General features: G+C 43.1%; 2 protein-coding genes across 4 annotated transcripts in view; one reads left to right on the top strand and one right to left on the bottom strand.

The window, feature by feature from the left end:
- LOC114150652 (alpha-1,3-mannosyl-glycoprotein 4-beta-N-acetylglucosaminyltransferase C-like) overlaps window positions 1-21,554 on the top strand; it is a 73,087-nt gene that overhangs the window by 20,057 nt on the left and 31,476 nt on the right. The gene's annotated exons all lie outside the window — the stretch shown is intronic.
- Window positions 7,737-16,104, bottom strand: LOC114150498 (uncharacterized). The gene is made up of 2 exons (XM_028026919.1): window positions 10,731-16,104; window positions 7,737-8,376 (listed from the first exon to the last, which is right to left on the bottom strand). The coding sequence occupies exon 1, from the start codon at window positions 16,074-16,076 to the stop codon at window positions 12,015-12,017; it is 4,062 nt and encodes a 1,353-aa protein (XP_027882720.1). The 5' UTR covers window positions 16,077-16,104; the 3' UTR covers window positions 7,737-8,376; window positions 10,731-12,014.

Below are 21,554 nucleotides of genomic sequence, written 5' to 3'. Positions count from 1 at the left end.
AGGCCAAACTGCTCCAGCTTTGGTAAAAGGAGAAAATCAGAATATGATATTAAAAAGGCCAGTATGCTCATATTTCAACACTCCAAGATTGAAAAATAAACCGTAACACCCGAGGTCTTGACGTTTTTCTCTGTGCCGCAGAATGGAAGAGCCAAAAGGTCCATGGAAGTCTAGACTAAGATAAATCTATAATTGGGCCAAACGTGACAGGTTTTCTACATCTGGATTACATTTTCAGAAGTTTGCTTAAAGTCTAAATGTAGACATATATTAGACATGCTTGATGGAGAGAGCTGAGCTCAATGCATCTAAATTAACACATCGTCTCTAGGTGAACCTTATAACCACATTCTTAACTTGAAGGGGCAGTATGATGTAAATTTCAAGTTTTTTTAATTTTTATTTTAGCTTTATATCATGTTAAAATGTCATTCCCTCATTAAAAACATACCTGGGGTGTTGCCTTGAATCTTTGAAGAACATCAAGAACGTCTGTTAAAGAGGAGCCATGTTGTGATGACCCATGAAAACCACATGTGATTCACACAACCTTTTTATGTGAATGATGTGTGAAAGATGTAAATCATATGTGAAACCGCATGTATACGTGTGATTTTGGAACGTTTCGTAGTGAAATCACATGTGATTCACATGTGAATCACACAGTTCCACATGTGATTTACACATTTTCACATGTGGAAAATGTGACCCACATGTGATCACATGTTGGCACATGTGAAAACGTGATTATTTTTGTGGATTATGTGAACCACATGTGGAAAATTGGAACCACATGTGATTTTCATGTGATTTTTTTGTAAGGTTGGGGGGATAAACATTGTTATTAGGAGGTTGGGTGACAGGCAGTTGTCAGTTGTAATAAGCTAATTGTTTTTGTTTTATTTTTGTGTGAAAGGGCATATTTAGGACTGAAAATCAGATTTTTTTTACCCCCCATCACTGCTTTCCGTTCTTCCAAAATAACAAATCCAACGCTCACTGAAACAGACGCAGAGTGAAATTTATAGCAGTAACTTCAAGTCAAACAAGGTTTGAGAGTAAGTTTCTTCCTCCAAAGAAAGTCTGTCAGAAAAAAAAAATACAATTACACAATCTCATGGCGAAAAAATATAAAAAGAAAGAAAACCATAGGCTGAAAGGATGACAGTGGAGCATTAGATGACAAAATACTGCCTGTCTGAGGTAACAGTGATGTGTTAAGAAAGGAAAATGTAGCTCCAGTAATTGAATAAAGATTCTTTACATCAAACTGAGGTTTTGGAAAGAAACATGAGTGTGTGTTGTAGGCAAGACGAAGCGAAGCGGTGCTTACAGAGGACGCTCTCTGAAAGCAAGTCGGCCTCTCACTCGTCTGATAGATGAGCATTCTGGGAAACATCATTCTGAACTCCCTGTGCTCTCCGGAGGATTTATTAGCATCCCATTATGTTCATCTTATAGCAGCAGTCTCTCTTGTACACTTCTGGCAGGCAGCTGAGTGATCATGGCTTGCTGTTGCTTTGGAGCATTTCCCAATGTGAGTGTTTGGGCTGAGTTCCAAATCGCTGCGTATGATTTCCTTTTTTTTTGGTGTAATAAATATCTGATACCAATGTAGGTTGACACAAGTTTAGCTACTGCGTAGAAGGTATGAAAACTCTGCATCCGTTCAGAACTGCCAAGTTTGTTTCTGAGTTAAAAAGAATCATAGAGGAAGGGTCGTGGTCAAGTATTCAGGCTCCTTTAACATTTCGTCAGGTTTTAACCACAAACTTCTGTCATAGACCAACACCAGGCTAAAGAAATGTGGTTCGCTTTCATACAGCTAGATAAAAAAATCTAACAATCTAACAAAAACATTAGCCAAGCTAACCCTAATGCACTATGTTCTGCAGGGATAAACCAACATGGTATTTAGAGGAAGCTAATTCTGAAGCGCTAATTTCAGCCATGTTGACACTCATTGTGTGTCACAAGAACGCAATAATGTGAGGCGACATTTTGCTCTTCGTTTGCTGAACGCCCCTAGCTGTTTGTTCATGTAAGTGTTGTATTCTTCTGTTTGTCACTCATTCGTTTGTCACTTGTCATTTGCTCCATAAAGTTTCTTAAAAAAAAAAAAAAAAAGCAAACATGAAGAGAGGAAACTGAACTGCTGTGTACGCAGACTTCAAAATAAGAGCATGAATGTCAACATTACTACTTGAAGCATTCTTTACACTTGCTTACAAAACAGGAAAGTAAATAACCGGTTTAGAATCTGTCTGGAAAAGTGTAGGGTAAGTTAAGCTAAACATTTAAAAAATTTAGCTAAAGTGCAAAGATAAAAAATGTGCTCCCCTATTAGCGGATTACAGCAGTGTGCCCACTGCTCTAAAATGGCAACAAATCACCCTAAGAAGTAACTAGTTGTAAACAGAATCCACTTCTTGTGTGTGTATTACTTTCTCTGCACAAAGCCAGCTGTTGTGTAAAGGCCTCAGTGGTTGACCAGAGAATATTAGTGAGCAAACAGCATCGTGACGACCAAAGAACAGAGCAGACAGCTCAGGACTAAAAACGGCAGTAAGGAGACCATTTTACAGTCGTTAGAGAACGTAGGTGCTCTGGTCAAATTAAAATAAAACTGAAAATTAATGGAGGAAAGCTAACTGCACACTGTGGTTCAGTTTGTAGAGCAGATACCGCGTGCAGAGGGTGTAGTCGGCGATGCGCTTGTCTCGGATTTGTTTCCTTGGTCTTGGGTCATTTGCTGCATGCCTTCCTCTTCTCTCTCCAACCTGAAAAAAATCTAAGAAAAAACCTAAAACGCTGCTCATCTCCCCACCTTGAACTATAGTGGTGGCAGAATCATGCTACAAGCTTTCCATCCGGACTGAACTGCTGCCATTTTGTAAAGAGTTTGTGCAGCTAAGTCTGGAGACATGCAAAGCTAACAGCAAAGATTCCAACCGATTTGTTGCGACTGCAAAAAAAAAAAAAGTATTAACTCATCGACTGAATTTAAAAGCGCGCCACTCTTTTCAGATTTTTATTTATAAAAACTATGTATCCTTCTCCTTCCAGCCTTTCAGTTTCGCACCACTTTATGTTACTGTCAGGTAAGATCCTTATAAAATACATTGAATTATGCTGTTCTGACATGACAAAATCTGAAAAAAGCTACTTTAATAGTAAGAAGAACTTCAAAGGCTGCCTGGAGATCTAACCTTGAATTTTATTATTTTAAAAGGTTTGTTTGTGAGGAGCAGAAACCTGCAACAAGCATTGGTCTACAGCTGCATCTAATGACTAACTTTTATGAGTGAAATTAGATACTTTTATAAATTAACATTGGATTTATATAAAGTATCTACTGTCCCAGAAATCAGATATTTGATCTCATTGTTCATATTTAGTTTTTCATATTTCTGAATCATATCCAAAAACAAATCTTTCAGTCTGTTGCTTCAACTTAAAATCCCATCACACATCAGATTTGCTTTTAGTGTCTGACGGATGAAGATATGTGTCTTAAAAAAAATAACATGTCCTCTTTTGTTATTCTGTCTCCTACTGTAGCACATGGTGTGATTTACAAACTTCCTCAGACGTATTGATCATTTAAAAAAAAAAAAAAGTCTGCAGCAACTTCAAGACACACACACACAGACACACACACCTTAGAAATATTCCACTGCAAATGTCGCAGAGAGGCAGTAATAACGGTAATTTCATGCTCTCCTGTAGAAACGCTCTGCCGGCTCTGATGTCGATTCATTTCCTCTGGCCTGTCGAGTGTTTGAGCGAGCTGACACGGCCGGGACCGCTCCCCGTTTTCTTCTTCTGCCTTCACTGCTTCCAGCTCAAGGTTGGCTGCTCTCGCAGTCAGGTGGAGTTTAGCTTGGTCAGTTCTGCCAAACACAATATAAACCCCACCCAATTCCAAAAAAACCCCAAGACAACCAGCCCAAAGTTCGACCTCTAATGAAACCTGAGTCAATAGCGCTTCAGCGTCAGGTTTTTCTGTGGCGCCATGTCCGTTTAAATCCTGATGTTGCCTGGGATTTCTGTTTTACAACACCACTACATGGTGACACTTGATTAGCCAATGACTAATTATTGATGATGTAATATTTGCAGATTCTAGACATCTCAAAATAAATTGACTAATAAGATAAGTGGAATAATAAGATGTTTTATTAAAAGTTTTCTGCTTTTCTGTCACAAAATAACTATTTCGAAAGAATTTTCCTCTCATTTGTCTAAAAAGAGCAAATGTTGTGAAAAGCAGCTCAGATTTGAATAACTCGCCCCCCAAATTTTTTTATTAGTCCAATGTGTTCAAAATCCACCCAATCTGGCAACACGGACCTCGGTTCTGATGGAGCCGCCGCTATCCTCTAGCTTTATAATGTTGTAAATAACATTTGTTGAAGTAAGATCTCAGTGGTTTTAAACTCCAATCTGTGCTGTTCAGGTATTATTAAGCATATTATTTAATCTGGTCTGTAATCTGAACGTCACACTCTGAAACCAGGCTTCTCTCTGTCGTCACACCGTTCATACACACCGTTTAAAATTGTCACTTGCTTCGTCACACTCCTAAAAATATTCTAGCGCAGTCTGACTCGGGGGGCAGCCTCTGTGCTGTAGTGTGAATCAGGATCAGCCTTCTGTGATGATCGTATCTCTGAATCATCCAGTCCTTAACAGAAAAAAACTAAATAAATCTTGGAATGTGGGATGCATCATTTCAGAGTCTCAAAGATTCTGGCCGTCTCTCTGCTGTTCTGTCACCGAGCTTTTGCACTTGTCACCATGGAGACCAACATCTTATCTCCCCATATTTTCTTGCATCTCTAAAACTCTCCGCTTCCTGTTAAACCGATCTGCCACCCCTCCAAAAAAACAAAAAAAAAATCAGGTTGGCGCCCTGTTTACCCCTCTTTAGCCCCCCCCCCAGGAGGAGATGATGGGCTTTAAGAATACTTAATGACTTCGGTATTACCCTCTCAGGCTGTTTCATTTTGGATGAGATCTCGGTAACCCCTGCAGGCAGATGGCACATATTTCGCACATTGTTGCACGTCTGGTGTGACAAATAGCGTCGCCTCTCACCTTGGGGCGTTGTTGACTCCTCACAGGAGGGCTGTTTGTTATTAAAAACCCAGTTCAGACGAGCCTGACGCTTCCCAGCCCAAATTATGCCTTCTCGGTGATAGAAATGTATCATTGGCAGGTCCTGGGTGATATTATATCCCTTTGCCCTATTGTCCCCTCCAAACACCCCGTCCAAGTGAGGGAATCATAATAACAGGGGAATTGATTAGATGTGAACTGCAGAGTAGCAGTCAGGAATGTGTTTACTGTAGTCTCCCTCCAGTCCAAATGCCAAGGATCAGCTCCCAGCAGACACTCCTCTGCCCCATGAATGATTAATGAGTCAGAGTGCCTCTGTAGCCGGCCACACAAATAAATTTTCCACTTAGGTCAGCGGCGTCTCACTGTTTTCCACCCGGACATTAATGCCTTAAATTTGGGGGTTTTCTTTTATGAAATTACGATTCCGAAAAGTCTACAGAGCTGCTAGTTTGTCAGGGAGTGCCTATTAATCTGACTCCCAACACAAAAAGGTGCTGTCATCAGGTTAGCTGTGCTGCATGGTGTGCTAAAAGGTGTCACTTTACTTTGAGATTAAAAAAGAAACGCCCAGGTAACAAATGTTTCAAACTGAGCTAGAGCTAGCTAGAAAATGTCAAAGCAAAAATAACTTTTTTTTTTGTTTATCCTATGGCACGAGGAGGATAAGTCAGAAAATATTTGTCTTCATTATGTTTGATTGTCAGACCCATCAATTTGAAGCTAAGCTAGCTAGAAGCCAGGTGAAGTAGAAGCTAGTATTAAAGAAGGAAATTTATTAGGTTAGCTTAAATTTTGGAAACAGCATGGCTCTCTTTTCCTCCTGTTAGCCGGGTCCCGAGCGGATGCCGTCACGGCTGAGACAAAAGAATTAAAAGAACAAAGGATCCTTTGGAGACAGCTGTTGCTTAAAAGCATAACAGGGCAGCTGTCTGAATTCTTATTGTTGCGCATTCCCTTTTCTAGTGAAGGCGTTTCTCTTTGTTAATATATGCAAATAGGGCGTACCTCTATTTTGACCAACCAAGAGCTACCTTGGAAAAAAAACTTAGACCTTCCCCTGAGTTTTAATGACAAATATCAAGAGTCATTTTAGTTATTAAAGTTATAAGTTATTTTCACAAAACCTATCTTGCTCCTCTGCAGTCAGCTTCTCCAAAGATTTGACCCTTTGCTTTATCACAAACAATAATGAGATAGAAGTCTTTTTCAACCTGTAAAACATAACATTTAAATCATTCTCTTTTGATTCCGATATTGTCATAGTTAGTACATTTTCAAATACATTCGATTTACTAGATTAGTACTTGTAGCTTGGGTAATATACTTTAATCTAACACACTATTGCTACCAATATTAAAAAGGTATATCAGAAATTAAACCTTAAGTGTTCCCAAAATTCCTAAGTTGTGATCAACTCCAGATGCAACTCTGAGCTCCTGGGAAACCCCCAACCTCTGACCTGTGAGCCGGGGAAGATATTCTTTATGGCCTACTAATTTAAAGCCTCTCAAGAGCATAGTGTTTTATGGCTGCTCTAAGTTACAGCCTTGCCAGGAGAATGTTTATCTCTGATCGTTTACCTTGCATCAGCTTGTCCAAATAGGAATGTTGATCTACTTAAACGCACATGGCATTAGCTTAACTATATTAAACAATCAAAAATAGCCATATTTCCTTAACAATTCCCCCTGTTGAGGTCTGAGAATTATAGAAATCAGACCTCACAAACAAATCGATTATGCCTTCTAATAGAGGAACTAAAACTACGTAATATACTAAATGAAATACAATTCCCCCTGGTCAAATAGAACCGCCCAGCTCCACAACCCCCCCATCAGCAGCTCCCCGAAAGAGCATCTGATAGGGCGGTGGCGGTGGTGGGCCGCTGCTCCCCTTCTCAATTGAAACTGCAATAAGCCTAATAATAAGCGAGCGTATACACGGAACACAGCAGCATCCGCACGTGACTATTATGGCCACAAACGTAGCCACAGAAACTAACAATGACATAACAATCCCTTTCCATTTACCAAACATAGTAGAGAACCACCTGTCCAAGCCGCCATCAATACCTGAATGTTCATGCATAGTGTTACTCAAAATTCTCAAACCTTCCAACGCTCGAGTGACAGATCCATCAGGGGCCGTATTGTTCGGAATGAAAGTACAGCAGCTCTCTTGGAACATAAAACAGACTCCACCCCTTTCGGCCAACAGCATGTCCAGCGCCATCCGATTTTGAATTGTCATTAAAGAAGTAGGAGCTAACTGCTCCTTCAAACCCCCAACAGCATCCCTGGTTAGATTCGCTAGCCTCAAAAGATTATAATGGACATAATTTATCCTATCCACATTTTTATTCGGCGTGATAGGAAAAAGAGCTGATAACACTGGTATATTTTCAAAACCTGCTGCAATTTGATCCGCCAATTTATATTGATCCGGGACCCCTCTCGGCACGCCGATGGCATCTACATAAGTGGGAGAATTAATAGTCAAATCAAATGCAGTATCAGAACGTGTATGACGCACCTGTCTCTTGTGCCTCTGAGTCTGTAAGGTGAGCACCTGCTCCGGTCCTACAGGATCAAGTCTTTCTCCTACAACCATAAGTGGCACAGCCAGGCGAGTCATAGCACATACTCCAACAGTCTTAGGAGGAATACGCACATATAATCTATCACCCCCACAAAAATAATAAAGTCCAGCTCTTGCCCAACTCCCGATTCCGGCCGCTGGTAAAGTAACATTACACCAATCACTAGAAATCTGTCCCAGATTGAAATCGGGCTTAAGATGAGTAAAATTAAAACACACATACAACCCTTTACCCTTAACCGGAAGAAAAGTTCCCGTCTGAGTATAGTTATTAATAGGTGGATATATTTTGGCAAGCGCATCACAATTTACGGGATCTGCCTCAGTTGTTAACCTCAGCATGCAATTAAAACCCCAACTATCTCCCAAGTGTAATGGGGCAGGTTCAGTAAACAAATGAGGTCTAGCTGTAGCACATGCAATGCAGTTCCCAATATTAGTTTCTTTAGCCGTTTGAACCATCCAATTCAGCCATAAATTTTTTTTCCCTATACCCAGTCGCTGTTTGAATGATGTCCAATGGTGAAACTGCTGTGTAATCAATCTTAGCCGCATGCTGATCAGGAATTTCCATGTCCCTGTCTTCCTCCCCCTCAGGTCTAACCATATTAATTTTGATAATCCCAAGTGGATCTTTATCATCCACTGAAGCACCTAGAGCAGGGGTGGGCAAACTTTTTGACTTGCGGGCCAGAATGGGTTCTAAAATTTGACAGAGGGGCCGGGCCAGGAGCATTTGGACAAGCAATGTAATTGATTAAACCTGGGGATTGAAATGTATTAAAAAAAATTTAAAGAAATCAACATTTAGTGGGAAAAAAAATCAATGGAATCACTTTCAACATTCAGAACATATTATTACCCAACGAAAGGAAGGGGTCTTTAAAATGAGAGCGATGTGCGGCATGTTAATTAAGCTACTGTATACCGCTGCTGTGCGTAAATGCGCAAGTTGCTATTTTTTTCATAACAGTAGAAAAACTCACATTTCAGTGGGAACAGTGTTGTTGTTCTCCTTTTTTTGCCAGTGCATCAAAGTCTGGAGTTAGTTTTGTTGTGGCAATTCTCAGAATAGATCTGAGGTGTTGGTCAGTTAACCGGGATCTGTATCGGGCTTTGTTGATGTTCATGACGCTGAAAGTCTGCTCACACACGTAGGTCGAGCCAAACAATGCCAGCATCTTCTGTGCCGTCCTCCGGAGGTTTGGAAATGTGGCTTCGTTAAGTGAAGCGTAAAAGTCATTCAGTTTAAGAGATCGGAACTTCTCTTTTGAGACGGAGTCAGACTGAAGATCGATCAGCTCCAATTGCAGCTCATGCGGTGCTGTTTCGGGGTCTTGTGACAGGGGACAGGACACCAGCTGAAGTGACTTTTCAATTTTTTCAAAATCAGTGAACCGACGGCAGAATTCTCTGTGCATGTCGTCCAGTGATTTGCAGTATTTCTTCACGTTTCGGGTGGCCTTTTGCATGGCCAGTGTGGGAAAATGAGCGAAAGATTTGTTTGACATTTGCCTGGAGAATAAAATCAGCTTGGATTTGAAGGCTCTCACATTTGTGTACATATCGTGCACAAACTGATCTTTCCCCTGCAGCTTAACGTTCAGCTCATTCATGTGTGACAATATGTCCACAGCAAACGCAAAGTCACAAAGCCAGTCCTCATCGCTCAGCTCAGGGAATTCGTCGGATTTCCCCATTAGCTCCAAAAACGAACGAATCTCCTCTTTGAGCTCCCACACTCGTTGGCAGACTTTCCCCAAACTTAACCAGCGGACACGAGAGTGGTAAAGTAAGTCGTGGTGATCCGCATCGGTTTCCTCTAGGAACGCAATGAACTGACGGTGATTAAGTCCCCTTGCTCGTATGAAGTTAACAAGTTTTACAACTGGATCCACAACATGATTAAGCTGCAATACAGACTTACACAGAGATTCTTGATGAATGATGCAGTGAAGAAAAATAACATCCTGGTCAGGGTTTTCTTCTTTCACTTTATCTTGGATTCTCTTCAGCAACCCAACGTTTTTTCCAGTTAAATTTGGCGATCCATCCGTGGTGACACCGGCAAGTTTACTCCAAGGCAGCTTCATTCTCTCGATGACAGCAGACACCTGTTCATATAAGTCCTCTCCTCGCGTTTTCCCCTTCAGCGATTCCATGCTCAAAAGCTCCTCCGTTATCTCAAAACTGTCATTTATCCCTCGGATAAAAATTAGGAGCTGAGCAGTGTCTTTCATGTCGTTGCTTTCATCCAGTGCTAGTGAATATAAATTAAAGGACTCCGCTTTTTTGTTTAACTCGCTGACTAGATCTTCGTCAATCAGTTCCACACGCCGAGTCACTGTCCTGCGTGACAAGCTGATTTTTTCAAACTTGCCTTTGCTTTCCGGACACAAGAGATCTGCTGTGTCTACTATGCATTCTTTCAAAAACTCGCCTTCGGATAAAGGCTTGCTAGCCTTTGCTAACTTGAATGCCAGCAAAAAACTTGCCTTGGTACTTGACTCCTGGATCGCAGTTTGTCGGTGAAAAAAATTCTGCTGAGTCTGTAAATTAGCTGCCAACCTCTGAGCAGTAGCCGCCCGTTCCTGTGCTGACTGCTTGCTAGCATAGTTAGCATGCTTTGTGGCAAAGTGACGGCTGATATTGTACTCTTTGAAAACTGCAACCGTTTCTTGGCATATCAAACATACAGCCGTTGATCGGACATCAGTAAAAAAATATTTTGTTGTCCACTCCTTTTTAAACACTCGGCACTCAGTGTCCACTTTTCTTTTCTTTGGTCCGCTCATTTTTACCGAAGGGGGGAAATGTCAGCTGGAAAGTGTGTCTAGACTAGTGCGCCGTCTATCGGGGAAACGAGGGTATTGCAGGGGAAAGGGAAATGAATCAGGATTTTACACATCCATGGGTTTTTACGATAATTTGGACAAGTTCGGCGGGCCGGATTAAAAAGCCTAACGGGCCGTATACGGCCCGGGGGCCGTAGTTTGCCCATGTCTGACCTAGAGCCAAATAAACAGCTGAATCTGCCGGATACTGTTTAAAGAAAACATCGTGCATCGAGGAAATGGTTAGCACTAAAGGATTTTTACCCGTCGCTGGAGAATGTCTTAAAGTCCCTCGTCTTATGGTAACCTTGTCATATTCAGTGACAGATTTATGAGCATACGGTGGACTCCAACTTGATCCCACCCATCTGAAAGCCGATTTCCAAGTGGGACACAAGTGTCGAACCCCATTTTCCTGAGTAATACAATGTCGCTGGAAGGTCAGATCACCACACAAATACACAGATGTCTTCTGCCAGGATTGAGGAGTCGACCAGCAGCGACGAATTACCTCACACAGATCAATTTGGTAATTAGTTACAGTACCCAGAGTATAGTTCAACTCAATTCCACGATACTTAGTGAGGCACTTATCAACAGGAGGTCTCAAAGAACGCTCCACACGAATAGTCGCATTTCCGCAAGACACTCCGCACTCGACAAAACTCGGTCGGAGATCAAGTGTCTGTGAGGAAATGAGTCCACTCGTGGATCCTCCGAAAACCCACATTCCCAGCAAATTGAGTTCAAGAAACACACCTAGCAAAAACTTCCACTCCCAGTTCATGTATCTTAAGCTGACCCCCATCATGTGAACCTGTCAATTGTAATCCTGCGTTATTCAACAATTTTAATACTCACCTTTTAACCGCAAAGTTTCACCGGTAAAATTAAACATGAAAGGCACTTATCATTCTACAATTATGAAAAAATTATAAACTCAATTATCATAATGCAACCCAAAACACAGTACACATAACACCCCAAAATGTAAAAATGCAAAAATAAGACTAAGATATGCACATAACACTAACTAAAAAGTGTTCTGGAAACTTAAAAATACTCGCCACAAATCAAAAACATGCAGAGATAAAGAATTACACAATATCTTCTTTTTTTTTTTTTTTTTCAAATGTTCTTTGATAGTCTGTAAAAAACAAAATATGAAATCTTCTTCAAAAAATGATAAAAATTACGCGCAAAGACGAAAGTTCTTTTAAAGTTCGCAAAAACGAAAACTCGCAATAAAATGAGTTAATGTGGATCTTCTTGTAGCCTGATCCTCCTCGGTTGGAAACCTCAAGTTTCCACCTTCGCAGCCGTTGCTCACTGAAAATTGGATTATTATGCCAATATAACAGTGAGTTTTTAAGGAGAGTATGAAATCTCCTTCTTCCTCAATGGAAGGACATCGGAACAGGATTATTATGCCCGTCCGAGCCTTTTGAACTTTGAATTTCAGGAACCTGAAGTGGTTGTGGCAGGAATTCCTGCTACACTCCCCCCTGGAAGCACCTGGCGTTGCTCCTCGTCCGAAGATTGAAGTCGTAGCTCGTCTTGTACGTCTCGGAGCGCACGTTGTGGCTCGTCGGCTGCTGTGCACTGACTCCAATGAAACCAGGTGTCTCCTTTCCCTTGTAGACGAACAGCATGGGACGTCCTCTCCACTACTCGGTGTGGTCCGGTGAAGCGAGGTTCAGACCACTTCCGTTTGATGACCTTCAGGCACACCCAGTCGATTCCTGGAACTGGTCCTGAAGCTGGACGCTCCTGTGCCGTCTGGTATTTTGCAAATTCCGCAGCCAGACTCTGTAACTCAGTAAAGAAATCTTTATGAGATAAATGTGCAAGTTCACCTTTCCATCCGGGCACGCGACTCCCAGGTCCTGGAAAAATCCGTCCGGTCTGGAGCTCGAATGGAGAGAACCCTGTTGTTTGATTAATAGACATTCGAACAGACATCAAAGCAATAGGCAAAGCATCTACCCAATTTAATTTGGTATGTGCACATACTTTGGCCAATTTTTGTTTGATAGTTTGGTTTAACCTCTCAACCTTGCCTTGTGACTCAGGATGATATACTGTACCGAAAGAATGCTTCAATCCAAGCAGCTGCTCCACTTTCTGCAGATCTTGGTTCCTAAAATGAGTGCCGTTATCTGATCTCACCTTCTCTGGAAATCCATGGGTCGGAATGTGATGATTGATCAGACACTTTATGACAGTTTTGCTGTCCTCCTTTTTTGCTGGCCACGCCTCCGGCCAGCCCGAGTATGCATCCACACACATTAATACATACCTGTATCCTCTAACGGGTGTTATCATGTCTGTGAAATCAATAATTATTTCCTTACCCGGTTGTGTAGTACAAGGGAAATGTCCCGCTGGTGGCCGAATAGTTGGTTTTGCGTTGTGTTGTCCACAAATTTCACATGTTTTCACATATTCCTTGACCATGTCTCTCAAAAATGGATGCCACCAGTGCTCTAGATTTTTTAGCATCTGTGCAATACCCACATGTCCGAGTCCGTGAGCTTCCTGGAAAACCTGGAATCTCATATTTGGAGGAAGAATTACTTTACCATTTGGTCCCCGCCAGAGTCCTTCATTGCAGACGGCACCTCTTGCTCTCCAGACTGATCGTTCCTCAGGTGACACGGTTTTCTGATGAGAAATAATTTTTTCAAAGTGATTTTGTTCGACCTGTTCAAATTCAGTACTCACCATCACAAGAGATGTCAGGTATCCCGCTGCCCTCTTAGCGGCCTCATCCGCGGCTGCGTTTCCTGCTGCAACTCTGGTCTTGCTCTGATCATGTCCCTTGCATTTAATCACAGCCACAGACTGAGGTAACAGTAATGCCTCCGCCAATTCTTTCATTTCAGTTTCATGTTTTATGGGCTTTTGTGTTGCAGTCATAAATCCTGCTCTGAGCCACTGAGGAAGTTCCACATGTACAGCGCTAGCCACATACGCTGAATCACTGTAAAGATTCACCCTCATTCCCTCAGCCAGTTTCAGTGCTTCGACCATTGCTTTTACTTCTGCCCTCTGTGCCGATTGGGCACCCTGCAGCTTTTCTGCCTTCAAAACACGAAACTCACTGCCCAAGTCTTCCACTATCGCATATGCTGCTCTCAAACCGTCTGTGTCATGTTTAAAACAGCAACCGTCTGTATAAAAGTTTTTCACATCTTCACCTTCTAGAGGAGAAGCTTGTAGGTCCGGTCTTATCTTTTCTTCCTTCAGTACTAATTCGTCACAGTTGTGTGGCTGTCCATCTTGCATCCTGTCAGCCATATTCGCTCCGATATGTACAAAAGTTATATTAGGTGATTCCAGAATTTTGCTCAGTTTTTGTTGTCTCAATGTAGTTAATGTGAAATGTTGTGAATTCACATATGCCACCACGCTGTGTGATGTCATAACCTGTAATGGATGACCCATCACAATGTGTGCTGTCTTTTGAATCATTTTTCCCACACCTGCTGCATGTCTTGTACATGTCGGATGTCTTTTTTCCATCGGATCCAACATTGTGCTGACATATTGGAGGATTCTCCTGTCTCCCCCTTTTTTCTGAAACAGAACTGCATTAACCGTCAGTTCTGTAACAGAAACATCCAAATAAAAGGGCGAAGCATAATCTGGGACAGCCAACTGGGCAGCAGCAGCCAATTGCTGTTTCAGAGAGATAAAAGCATCTTCCGCCTCCACAGTCCAAGTCAAAACCTGGTTGAGCTTACGAGTCCCATGCTCCCTGACTAATGCCCGTAAAGGGTCTGTCAAACCAGTATAGTTAGGAACATAGTTCCTACTATATCCAGTCAAACCAAGAAAGGACAGCATGTCTTTCACCGTGTGTGGTTTAGGGTGATCAAGAATAGCAGATTTGTGACTGGCAGACATCTGAGTGCCAGTCGCAGTGATAGTCCGCCCCAAGAAAGAAACCTGCTTTCTCGCAATTTGCAATTTAGACCTGCTCACTTTAAAACCTCCGTCAGCAAGGTGTGACAGCAAACGTCGCGTGGCCTCAATGCAGGACTCCAACGACTGTGCTGCAAGCATGAGGTCATCCACATACTGAATCAGAGTCACGCCGTCTGGTAACGAGCAGTCTGCTAACTGCTGTTTCAAAACCTGATTAAAAAGCCCTGGGGAGAGAGCAAAACCCTGAGGCAAACGTGTATATCTCAGCTGCTGACCCCCGTAGGTGAAAGAAAACACGTCCCGACATTCCTCAGCCAATGGGAGACAAAAGAAAGCGTTAGCAAGGTCCACACACGAAAACCAAGTCTGAGAGGGATCAAGGTTAGTTAATGCAACATGAGGATTAGGGACTGGCACCGTAGGGGTCAATAAAACAAAATTAATCGCCCGGAGATCATGTGCCATGCGGTATTTACCCGTCCCTTTTTTCTCGACCGGTAAAATAGGAGTGTTCCAGGAAGAGGTGGAAGATTCTAACACACCAGCCTCCAGAAGACCCCCAATTGTTTCCGCTAGTCCCTCTTCTGCCGCCTGCTTATGAGGATACTGAGACCTCCAAATAGGAGGGCCTGGTCGCAAATCAAAAGTGACAGGTGTGACATCAACAAGCCCCACATCCGTAGGACCTGTTGCCCACAGACATTCAGGCAGAGAAGCCAACATAGCAGCTGCAGTTGGATGATCAGTCAACTCCCTGCCATGGTGCCTAGGAAGTTGAAGATGTTCCAAAACTACAGAATCTACAGCAGAACACTTTATTCTGTAGGTGTTTGTAGAAGGAGAGAAAAAGAGGTCTGTATTAACAGTTGCCTGCCAGTCTGAAACTGCCAGGGAGCGTTTTACCACGCCCCCTAATTCCCTGGCCTGATGGCCAGGATGGAGAGCCAAAGAAATATGTGGAACAGCTTCATCTTGCATTTTATACCAAAACGACTGATCGTGAGTCAGATTAACAGCTGCAGCCACCCCCTCCGGTGCCACATAAATGTCCTGTGAAAATACAGTCCAGTCAACACCGGCTAAATGTGTCTCAAACTGCTCCTGGAACCATTCAGTCTGGTCTCGGTCATAAAACAAAGTAACATGGGGCAGATCAGGGGTCGGACCATACGGAGCAAGCGCTTGAATCCAGGGCTTCCAAAGCAGAAAACAAGATAGAATTCCAGCATGGTCAGTCTTTTCCGGCTGTATACGCCCCCAGTATATGTCAGCCAGTTGCTCCTCAGCTTGTTGCAGCAAAAACTGTCCATGGGTATAAACCGGAGAACAGGCGTGAGACGATCCATCAGGAAAAGTGACAAGTAATCCATCAGGTCCACACAAAATAGTCGCCCCCAGAGCAATCAACAAGTCCCTCCCTAATAAATTAACGGGAGATGAGGGGGAGCATACAAAAGGATGTGTCACTTTCTGTCTGCCCACAGCCGTGTGCAGAGGCGTGGAGAGTGGCAGAGTCTGTTTCACCCCAGAAAAACCAACCACTGATATTGTCTGATCAGAAAGTTTATGTGAAGGCATGACAGCATTCATGGTGGAATATGTTGCCCCTGTATCCACCAAAAATGGTAATGTTTGTCCATCCACTGTCACATCAATCAGGGGATCTGCCAAAGCTCCCTGACATAGGTTCTTCACCGGGGTGTGTCAATACTGTCCAGCCTGAGAAAACTGTCCCGGACGCTGCGGAAGCAATGCAGCATTCGGAGTTTGTTGTGATGTCAGGTCCGGCAACGCACCATCTGATATATAGTGAGGGCACTGTTGAACCCAGTGACCCTCCTCCCCACAATAGAAACACCTGTCTCTGCGTCCACCCCTTCCTCGCGCGACCGACACTGCAGGCCTACCCCGTCTGCCCCCACGCCACCCCAGAAGACCAGACCGAAAACGTGGAGCTGACACACCAGGACCAGAATGAAACACCGGAAGAGGAGCCCGTGCAACAGCTGCCAACATAGCTCTAACCTCCTGTCGTTCCTGTTTTGCAAGATTAATTTTCTGTTTAGCTTCTCCTATTTGAAGTTTCAATAATTGATTCTTAAGATCTTCCTGCTCTCTCTCCTTCTCTTTCTCCTTATCCTGAAAAATCTGCATGTTATGCAACAAATGCAATTCCCACTTCGCATGGTCACAAGATCTCAACTCCGGGTTTGTCCCCATTGAAGCAGCGACAGAAGTAGGGACACCATTTAAAACAGCTTGACGAAAATGTTCCCTCATTAATGTAGCAACAGCTGGATGAACCCCAGACTGTCGCCTCCAGATATCTATGGCTTTATCTAAAAATACTTTTGGGTGTTCTTTGGAATCCCAGAAAAACTTTGGAATAAGTGACAGCGACAAAGGGGGAAATATATCCCTCAAGGCCGCACCCACAGGAGTCAGAACAGCTGTAAGAGGCGTCTCATCAGGGCAGTTCATAGTTCCCGCTGACAGCTCAACATCACGGCAATTTGTTGTCGTTGTTGAACGACTCAAAATTGCCCTGAAATCCCCCAATGCTAAGGTCAACCCCCCTGTCAGTGATTCTAATGCATGTAACCAAGGAGTAGCACCGTCCACCAAAGATGGTAATTTTTCAATAAGGGTCTGTAAATCTCCAAAAGAAAACGGCTTGTATCTCTGTCCTTGGTGGGAAACTATTAAAGGCATAGCATAATGGGAAGAACTGTCAGAACGTGCTGACAGAGCCTCAGAATGAACCGATCTATTTGAAAGGTCTGTGTCCCAATCATCCATACCCCCCTGTGATTTCCTGCCTAAACTTAAAAGTCGTTCCTGAAAAGTGACAGCATTAGAGGTGGCACCGCCCCTCCGTGGTGTGCTCATCTCACGAGAGGAGGGACTAACATCCCTTCTCCGCATGTCACACAGATTACGTCCGCTCCGAAGCTGCATTGGAGCGGAGGTAAACTTCACATCATCTTTCAAAACAGGAGCAAAAGACACTGAGTTTCCCCGAATGGGTGGGGACTCCTCAACCAGACGGCCAACCAGTGACACATCTACATTCAACTGAACCTCCCCCTGCTCCCCCTCATGTGAGGAAGAGGCTAAGGGAGGTGCAGGGCTGCTGAACTGACGTGAAACCTGATCCACACCCGAAGAAGTCGCCAAAGGATATCTAGAAAAACAAAGTTTTTCACGTTGAACCCGATCCGCCATAGGAAGACTATCAGAAACAGAGCGAACTCTAAGAGGGGACGCCGAGCATGGCGTCATTAAATCGGGATCCTCCTGTGCCGGTGGAGCAGAAGAACTCTGAGGAGGAACCCTCAGAAGATCCCATTCAGCTGTGCCCCTCCGAACATCCAACACTGGATACAGCCCCGTGCAAGAGGGATTAGTGTCATTATATGGGGGTGGGAGCGAAGCAACAGATGGATTAAACTTCTGTTTCGGCCGGTCAGAGGAAACCCCCGAAAGATCAACCGGGGCGTGTAATGAGTCCGAAGCCTTCGTAACCGAACCCTTTCCATAAAGGTGATCCGTCCCCTGCCAACCCACCAGAAGTCTAGCCCACAACTGTCTCTCCTGTTCCGTGTTCTCCAACTTCTTAATTAGTTTCTTTCTGCGAAACAGAGTAGCCCCATCCTGTTCACCACGCACCGCATCCCTATCAGCTGAAGCCTGATTTAGACAGGCATTCAAAATTAAACCTAACGGCTTTTCAGCACTTAGGAGTTCATTGTTCATGCTGACCGCATTTTCCAACCTGTCTTTCAATTCATCCGCCGTCACATGAAGCGAATCCAGACCAAGTTGTTTGTCATAAATATTAATGAAGTCAGCAATCTGTTCCCGTAGTGTCGTCCACGGACCTAAACCATACGAATGAGCAGTGTCATCTCTCCGCAACACCGTTGCCATATTTATATTAGAATAAATGCAGCAGGAACAACGCAAATCAGCACACACACAGCGCTTTTCAAACAACTTAACACTCCGCTCAAACACACAGCCAGCCCGAACTCGCGCACGCGCACACACACGGCCACACAGATACACACGCAGAGCTCTGCACAGTCAAACAGCCTCGTGTCGCGGCAACAAGCACAGATCGCCACACACAGAGAAACACAGAGAAACACATAGACACACAACACAGTTTTTAAGAAAAACAGGGGGGAAATAAAATAGAAAATATAAACCCGGCGCCGGTTACAAAAATATAAGATGCATCATTTTACCCGGGTGCACTCTCAGTCCTTAATTCTACCACAGAAAAGGTGATTCAACCTGCTTTTAGTCCTTAATTCTACCACAGAAAAGGTGATTCAACCTGCTTTTAGTCCTTAATTCTACCACAGAAAAGGTGATTCAACCCAGACACAAACTTTCCCAATTTTTTCGAAGGGACAGAAATAAGCCTTCAGGAAAAATTCACTTAAAACCTAGCCTTATAACAGCGGTAACGTTAATCCGACTGCTTGGACCTGCCACGGTCCTCTGTTCCTGTGTCTATTCAAATCTATTAACAACAAAGTCTTTTAGAAGTACCTTCATACATCTGCAGTTTTCCATCCCTGTAGTCACACACCAAAACAGTCAGCACCGATCGCCCACGTGTCGCAGACACGGAAACAAATCAAAGAGTCTTACCCGACTGTAGCGTCCAAGCCGAACCGGGCCAGCGCGTGACAGAGCCGCCCGGTCAGAATCCGCAACCGAACGAGCCCCCAAATTATTAAAGAAGGAAATTTATTAGGTTAGCTTAAATTTTGGAAACAGCATGGCTCTCTTTTCCTCCTGTTAGCCGGGTCCCGAGCGGATGCCGTCACGGCTGGAAAAACAGACGGCGAGGCTCAATGACGTCACAGAGATACAGAGTTTAATTCAATAGAAAACACCGTATGAATTTAACAAGAAAACTTCAGAGTACAAAGAAGTACATTCTTTACCTGAGACAAAAGAATTAAAAGAACAAAGGATCCTTTGGAGACAGCTGTTGCTTAAAAGCATAACAGGGCAGCTATCTGAATTCTTATTGTTGCGCATTCCCTTTTTCTAGTGAAGGCGTTTCTCTTTGTTAATATATGCAAATAGGGCGTACCTCTATTTTGACCAACCAAGAGCTACCTTGGAAAAAAAACTTAGACCTTCCCCTGAGTTTTAATGACAAATATCAAGAGTCATTTTAGTTATTAAAGTTATAAGTTATTTTCACAAAACCTATCTTGCTCCTCTGCAGTCAGCTTCTCCAAAGATTTGACCCTTTGCTTTATCACAAACAATAATGAGATAGAAGTCTTTTTCAACCTGTAAAACATAACATTTAAATCATTCTCTTTTGATTCCGATATTGTCATAGTTAGTACATTTTCAAATACATTCGATTTACTAGATTAGTACTTGTAGCTTGGGTAATATACTTTAATCTAACACACTATTGCTACCAATATTAAAAAGGTATATCAGAAATTAAACCTTAAGTGTTCCCAAAATTCCTAAGTTGTGATCAACTCCAGATGCAACTCTGAGCTCCTGGGAAACCCCCAACCTCTGACCTGTGAGCCGGGGAAGATATTCTTTATGGCCTACTAATTTAAAGCCTTTCAAGAGCATAGTGTTTTATGGCTGCTCTAAGTTACAGCCTTGCCAGGAGAATGTTTATCTCTGATCGTTTACCTTGCATCAGCTTGTCCAAATAGGAATGTTGATCTACTTAAACGCACATGGCATTAGCTTAACTATATTAAACAATCAAAAATAGCCATATTTCCTTAACAATTCCCCCTGTTGAGGTCTGAGAATTATAGAAATCAGACCTCACAAACAAATCGATTATGCCTTCTAATAGAGGAACTAAAACTACGTAATATACTAAATGAAATACAATTCCCCCTGGTCAAATAGAACCGCCCAGCTCCACAACCCCCCCATCAGCAGCTCCCCGAAAGAGCATCTGATAGGGCGGTGGCGGTGGTGGGCCGCTGCTCCCCTTCTCAATTGAAACTGCAATAAGCCTAATAATAAGCGAGCGTATACACGGAACACAGCAGCATCCGCACGTGACTATTATGGCCACAAACGTAGCCACAGAAACTAACAATGACATAACAATCCCTTTCCATTTACCAAACATAGTAGAGAACCACCTGTCCAAGCCGCCATCAATACCTGAATGTTCATGCATAGTGTTACTCAAAATTCTCAAACCTTCCAACGCTCGAGTGACAGATCCATCAGGGGCCGTATTGTTCGGAATGAAAGTACAGCAGCTCTCTTGGAACATAAAACAGACTCCACCCCTTTCGGCCAACAGCATGTCCAGCGCCATCCGATTTTGAATTGTCATTAAAGAAGTAGGAGCTAACTGCTCCTTCAAACCCCCAACAGCATCCCTGGTTAGATTCGCTAGCCTCAAAAGATTATAATGGACATAATTTATCCTATCCACATTTTTATTCGGCGTGATAGGAAAAAGAGCTGATAACACTGGTATATTTTCAAAACCTGCTGCAATTTGATCCGCCAATTTATATTGATCCGGGACCCCTCTCGGCACGCCGATGGCATCTACATAAGTGGGAGAATTAATAGTCAAATCAAATGCAGTATCAGAACGTGTATGACGCACCTGTCTCTTGTGCCTCTGAGTCTGTAAGGTGAGCACCTGCTCCGGTCCTACAGGATCAAGTCTTTCTCCTACAACCATAAGTGGCACAGCCAGGCGAGTCATAGCACATACTCCAACAGTCTTAGGAGGAATACGCACATATAATCTATCACCCCCACAAAAATAATAAAGTCCAGCTCTTGCCCAACTCCCGATTCCGGCCGCTGGTAAAGTAACATTACACCAATCACTAGAAATCTGTCCCAGATTGAAATCGGGCTTAAGATGAGTAAAATTAAAACACACATACAACCCTTTACCCTTAACCGGAAGAAAAGTTCCCGTCTGAGTATAGTTATTAATAGGTGGATATATTTTGGCAAGCGCATCACAATTTACGGGATCTGCCTCAGTTGTTAACCTCAGCATGCAATTAAAACCCCAACTAT

This window comes from Xiphophorus couchianus, chromosome 2 (assembly GCF_001444195.1).
Source record: "Xiphophorus couchianus chromosome 2, X_couchianus-1.0, whole genome shotgun sequence".
NCBI classification, from domain to species: domain Eukaryota; kingdom Metazoa; phylum Chordata; class Actinopteri; order Cyprinodontiformes; family Poeciliidae; genus Xiphophorus; species Xiphophorus couchianus.
The sequence above is the reverse complement of the archived record's forward strand: the minus strand, read 5'-3'. Positions and strand labels throughout refer to the sequence as shown.

Bases quoted from the DNA above. Each gene is read 5' to 3' on its own strand.
- LOC114150498 (XM_028026919.1), bottom strand. From the start codon at position 16,076: ATGAATGCTGTCATGCCTTCACATAAACTTTCTGATCAGACAATATCA.